At 44.3% G+C, this 6,000-nt stretch overlaps 1 protein-coding gene across 7 annotated transcripts in view; it reads left to right on the top strand.

The window, feature by feature from the left end:
- The first annotated feature begins 559 nt into the window (after positions 1-559).
- Positions 560-6,000, top strand: part of POMT1 (protein O-mannosyltransferase 1) — a 68,556-nt gene continuing 63,115 nt past the window's right edge. For 3 of the 7 annotated variants that reach the window (XR_013595137.1, XM_078646183.1, XM_078646189.1), the window contains exons 1-3: positions 560-621; positions 2,204-2,338; positions 2,734-2,840. Coding sequence is in view for 6 of the 7 variants with exons in the window: in XM_078646183.1 (XP_078502309.1) it covers positions 2,217-2,338; positions 2,734-2,840 (229 nt within the window). In the remaining variant the exon portion in view is untranslated. Of the gene's footprint in view, positions 622-662; positions 793-2,193; positions 2,339-2,733; positions 2,841-6,000 lie in introns of those variants that run through there. The other 4 variants (XM_078646186.1, XM_078646187.1, XM_078646184.1 and 1 more) reach the window with 4 other exon arrangements.

Here is a 6,000-nt window from a genome sequence, read left to right as displayed (position 1 = left end):
TGCTGCAGTTTATCAAAGCAGCACCTTTCCTATGTTCCTCTTTGAGTATATCCATTTGTATCCCTTCCCTATGTATATAGAGATAACTCTAATCACTATGCAGTAGACCTTTGTACTCTCTACCATATCTATGTGACTCTTAGAGTATATCCATTTGTATCTCTTCCTTGAGTGACTTTACTATTGGTACATTTGCAATTTTTCTTTCTGTTTATATCTCTTCTTTGTGTGACTTTACATCTTGTACATTTGCAATTTGTTCTGTTTGTATCTTTTATGTAACGCATGTAATCCTAAATACTTATGTTTTGCAACTGGTTCTTATGTAAAGCGCTCTGACACCTTCGGGTAAAGTTCGCGCTGTATAAAAACGCATAAATAAATAAAATAAACAAACAGGTTGCTGCAGAAATACCGGCTCACGTGCGGCTGGGCGGGAACTTCCGGGCCAACAGAGCGTTCTCTTCTATTTCCGGGAAAGGAAGGACTCCTCATTGGTGGAACGTGAATACCTTTTCCGGGGGGGTGATCGTTTCTAACCAATGGCAGCCGCCAGAGCCTTCTCCGGCGCCGCCTCTTCGCTGTCAATCATCAGACAGAGCCGCAGGGTGCAGGCAGGAGGTGAGTCCTCGCCTGGGAGGGAGGGAGGGATGGATGGCGCGCGGGCCGGGCCTGCTGTGGTACCCGGCGGGCAGGAAGATGCAAGAGCTGCCGGCAGGGCACGGGAAGGAGCAGGGCAAGGACCCCGGGCAGCCTCGCGCCCCTGAGTGCATCTGGATGGGTTAAGTGTAGGTGGGGGTACCCTGAACTCTGGCCACACTCACAGGCTGGGGAAAGAGTCAGAGGGGGAGAAATAAAGAAACAACAAGAGGGAAGATATACATTCAGAAAGGGAAGAAACGAAGATAAAACAATAAGGAAAACCGGAGAATTGGGGGTTTAAAAGAGAAAAGTCATAAAGTAGGATAAAATCACCGAGTTAGTGAAAGAACATGCAATTGTGGGAAAAGAAGTAGTGAATAAAAATGAAACATGCCATGACAAGCTATGATAAAGCCACTAAGGTGCATCGGTTATATATATATATATATATATATATCTATATCTATCACAAAACTTAGCCCCAAAGGAAGAGCCCACGAGTAGTTGTAAGTGTTCCGTTCATTTAATGGATGACAGCTACAGCGCGTAAAACAAAGCAAAATGCATCAATGTTCACGGCCAGACGCGTTTCTGGTGGTGGTCCCTTCCTCAATGGCCAAATGCTGCAAACACCATGACCAGTTTTACATTCACTTTTCAAGTGCGAGGACCAGCCACAGTGGGCGGGGCCTATCGCTAAGCCCTCTGGTCCTCGTAGTGTCACAATATAATCTCCAGTGAGTCTGTCATGGTGAACTGCCACAATGTCACTTAATACAATCCCCCAGTGGGTTGATGCAACTCATTCCGCTTCAAATGCCGTGTAACTTATGCTTGCACCCTCAACAAACTACTCCCGTTAAAACGATGAAGCCGTGTGGCTCACCGGGGATGGGACTCTCCCGCGGCTGGTCTCAGCCGTACAAATCCATCACAAAACTTAGCCCCAAAGGAAAAGCTCACGAGTAGTTGCAAGTGCGGCTTCATTCAAATGGGCAACCTCGTGTGTCAATATATATATATATATATATATATATATATATATATATATATATATATATATATATACACTTCGTGTTTTAACAATTGAAAAAGATTGAGTGCACAACCGCATTACGTTTTAAGCTTTTGTACCTTTTTAACCTCCATTTTGTATTAAGTGCTTTCTCTACTCTTTTATGCTTTTTAACGAAATCAAATAAAAGTATTATTGACTATATATATCTTCAAAACTATAGAAAAAGGGTACTGCTTTTCTAACGTACAATACACACATCCATGTGGTCTGATAAGTTGTGTTCATTTTCGAAAGCCATCTTTGAATGTTTGTCTAGTTATACAGGCCTCAAATAGTATATGGTTTTTGGGTTCTGCTCTCTATTTTTTTAGTTCCGTAAGGAGCCTTTGCTCTCTCCCATGGGAAGCAGGCCATCGTAAGGTTTCTACACATAAAGTCGCTCGTTTACTCAGAAGTTGTTTATGCTCTGTTCAGAAAACCGTGATCTTCCATAACCCCGTTTCTTTTTGTGTGGCTTTCGTTCTCCTGTTTAGCTGCATGTAGTCCAGTTGTGAAGATGCCAAGCTTCCTGAAACTGCCCATTGTGCTAACTGTTAAAGTCAATGTGGTTCTGGTGGCCCTAACCGTGGCAGGACTGGCGAGCCGTCTCTGGGCCCTCACCCATCCCCCAGCTGTGGTGTAAGTGAATATAGTCCCATTAACTTTGTGTGCTTCTTACTAAGATCAGTGGAGCCCCATACGTCTATTCTGCTAATAAGGGATAATAGTTTCTTTGTGATTTTTGCGGTTCACTCTACAAATACCAGTTTAGTCTATGTCATAGGACACCACGTCTCCTGTCTTCTGCTTTTCTGTTATGAATAAAAGTTAACTAGGCTATTAGTCCAAGTGGTTTATTCGAAACAACTGGAACATTACAACTTATGAATGCATTGATTTGTTAAATGAAATCCTGAGACTGGAAACACTATGTCTTTCAGAAATATTTATTTAACTACCTTACCTGTCCAGTCATTGTTCCGTCTCTGTGCCACACTTGCTGTGAGCCTGATTGTACGTGTGCTTTTGTCCAGGTTCGATGAGGTGTATTATGGACAGTTCATCTCTCTCTACATGAAGCGTATTTTCTTTGTGGATGACAGCGGCCCTCCACTTGGGCATATGATCCTGGCTCTTGGAGGTAGGAGCTCCAACCTCGGAGGAGAGTTGTCAGATGGCGTCACATCAAGTTCCTTTTCCAAATGTTCACTCTGTTTTCCAAGTTCCTTGCTTTGTCCATCGAACTGCCCTGTCACTTTATCAGTCTCTTGCTTTCTGTCCATCAGCCATCATCACTCACAAAGCCACCACCTTTCCATTCCCAGCAGCCCACTTACACCCCACCTCTAACCCTGCGTATGGCCATTCCATATTTAGCCCACCTAGGGATTTATAGCATAATTGGACAAAACCACCAGATGGGAAGAGGTAGACAAATGTATTATCACCATTGTAGGAAGCTGGCTCTTTATATATAGTTTACCAAAACTAGGTGCACTGTGTAGAGTGTCCAGGTATCTCATATTAGCGTACATGGTCTTGCTCTAACAATACTAAGGTGCTCTATATTTGGTATTGTGGTCCAGCAGCCGTAGGTTTATCAGATGGGAATGTTAGGCGTTTGTTGCACACACTGTCCATAAATGAGACACGCAGTCAATAAGGAAATTCAACTCCAATTTATAAATAACGCAGATTTTATATTTAGAAACCAAGATCTTCGAGATCGGGTAAGTACTTTTCGAGTTAGTGATTTTCAGAAGCACAGAAAATACTGCTGCTGTTCCTCAATGTATTTGATTCGGTACATGGAACTTTGTGGGTGTGAGTTCGCTTAAGTAAAGATAACGATGCAATGGAATTTCTGGGGCAAAACTCCTTGCTGCTCGGTGCCGACGATTCAGCACGCCATCTTCCACGCTATCACCCCATATCTGCCAGGCTATGCCGGGTAAAGACTGGTTTGCATATGGCAGGGTCCAAACCGTGGTGGCGTGGTGAACAAACAAATGATGGATTAAACTCATCTGTGACTGGGGTGAATGTTTTATTTGTTCAGCATTCCGTCTATCATTTATCCTTTATGTAGTCTGCAGTGGCAGCCTGCATGCAATTTGTGTGTGGGTCCCTTAGGGTGGCATAAGACATGCTGTGGCCCTTAGGGACCCTCTCTAGTACCCCTGCCAATGGTACCATTTACTAAGGACTTATAGGAGTGCCAAAGGCCTTACCAATTGGGTTACAATTAGACTTTAACTTGTTTTAGGGAAAGAGCACTGGCACTGAGGTCTGGTTAACGGGCCTTAGTGCACTGTCTGAGTTGAAAACCAGAATCTAGTAGTAAAAAATGTGGCAAAAAGTGGGGGGGGGACAACTGCAACAAAATTCTAGTTTCCTACAACCATTCCAACGTTAGCACCTATAATGTCCTGTTTAAGAAAGTCCTGAGCCTTTAGCACTCAATTGAGAACTAAAATATGTATTATTAAAATTGCACAACAGACCATTTTTCTTTCTCCTTTACCATTGCTTTCAAACATATTGTGGAATTTAATAAACCCAAGCTCTCAAATGTTCAAGCAGTACTTGCTTATGCCCCTGCTCTAGGTCTTAACTAGAGAAAGCAACCCATTTGGTGGTAATCTGCTAGACACCCTTTTTTCAACCAGCACTCTGTTTTCAAGTACAGAACCACTTCTGATGACTGTGGTCTAACATGATACCATTTTCCACTAACATCGGCACCTTTGAATGCTGTAAAGCCCCAAACACATACCAGCTTGCACAGCAATGGAAAGGCTATTTTGTTTTTACCTTTGCATCCCCTTCATCTACTCACTTTGAGTGAGTAGATGAAGTCTTACTCAGCCATACCACTCCACCCTTACAATATCTGTCTTTCATGCATGCCCATACTTTTCAGTTTTAGCACTATCTCGGTACCCATGCTGCCCTCCTCCATTCTCTTCTCACTTTGCACTACTGCTCACAGTGGGCTACCTAATGGTGAACTTTTATCCCTCCTAATGCCGTTCCCTTCTGATCACCTACCACCTCCTCCATGGGAACCTTGGAGCACACTACGGGGGCCATTGTGATGTCGGGCGGATCGCCACCGGTGGTGGCGATCCGCCCGACATCTATTCCCCTCCCGCCCTTCCACTACCCCCGCCATATTACAATGGTGGGGGGACAGTGGCGGACGGAAAGATCGCCCACCGCTTTTCCGCAGGCGTTACGATTGCCTGCAGTGCGGACCTGGCCCATAATATGGTGGCGGTGCCTAGCAGGCACCGCCCGCCATATTATGATGTGGGCGGATTAGTGCCTTTCCATGGCAGCGATGCCGCCATGGAAAGGCATGCGGTCTTTTGCATTGTGGGCCTGTTGCGGGCCCCCGGGGTGTTGATGGGTGGATGGAGCACTTGAGGGGTACCCATGGTACCCCCTACATTGGCATAAACAAGGTGGCAGCCACCGCTCTGTGCCTGTCACATTGCGCATGTCAATGCACAACATGGCACTTTTACATTGCGGCGGGTACTGCTTACAGCACCGACCGCCGTAATGTAAAAGATGGGGGATGCGACCGCCAGGGTGGCGGTCGCATCCTGATTGTCCCCGCGGGACCGACGCACCTCTGACGGTCGGTCTTGTTTTCCGCAACGGTGGTGTCGGTCAAAGTCCGCCCACCATCGTAATGGGGCCCTACATCTCCATTGAACACAATCGCTTCTTAAGATCACTCTTCCGCACGTTGCACAACTTGAAACATACATCTCCATCCTCCACCCACCCCCCTTTCTTACCCAGCACTGCCACTGTCGAACTGTGCTCTTCCCTAAAGCTGCTGCCATTCCCTTCTGAACACACATGGTAAAGTGAGGGGTAGACACAAGTTCAACAATTGCTGTTGGTTGTTCGATTCAGGCTATAGATTCATATACACCAAAAAAGTATATATACACATATCAAAATGCATGTATATCAAAAATAGTTTTTTTATTATTTATTTGTCAATCTATTAAAATAGTTTCATAATTATGTAGATCAGTATCAAAATAGTTTTTATATGTATATAGCTATGCTCGATAAAGTTCTAATCGATTTTGGTTTATCTATTCAATATAATAATGCACAATCACAGAACTATACATAAACAGAATCACACATTTGAAACCGATATATACATCACATAAGTACAAAACATGACTAAAAATGCATCACTATACATAACACAACTTAATAAGAGATGGAGAAGGTGGATTATAGAACAATTCCAAGGCTGGCGGTCCCCTTCT

Source organism: Lissotriton helveticus, chromosome 5_1 (assembly GCF_964261635.1).
Source record: "Lissotriton helveticus chromosome 5_1, aLisHel1.1, whole genome shotgun sequence".
In the NCBI taxonomy this organism is placed as follows: domain Eukaryota; kingdom Metazoa; phylum Chordata; class Amphibia; order Caudata; family Salamandridae; genus Lissotriton; species Lissotriton helveticus.
The sequence above is the reverse complement of the archived record's forward strand: the minus strand, read 5'-3'. Positions and strand labels throughout refer to the sequence as shown.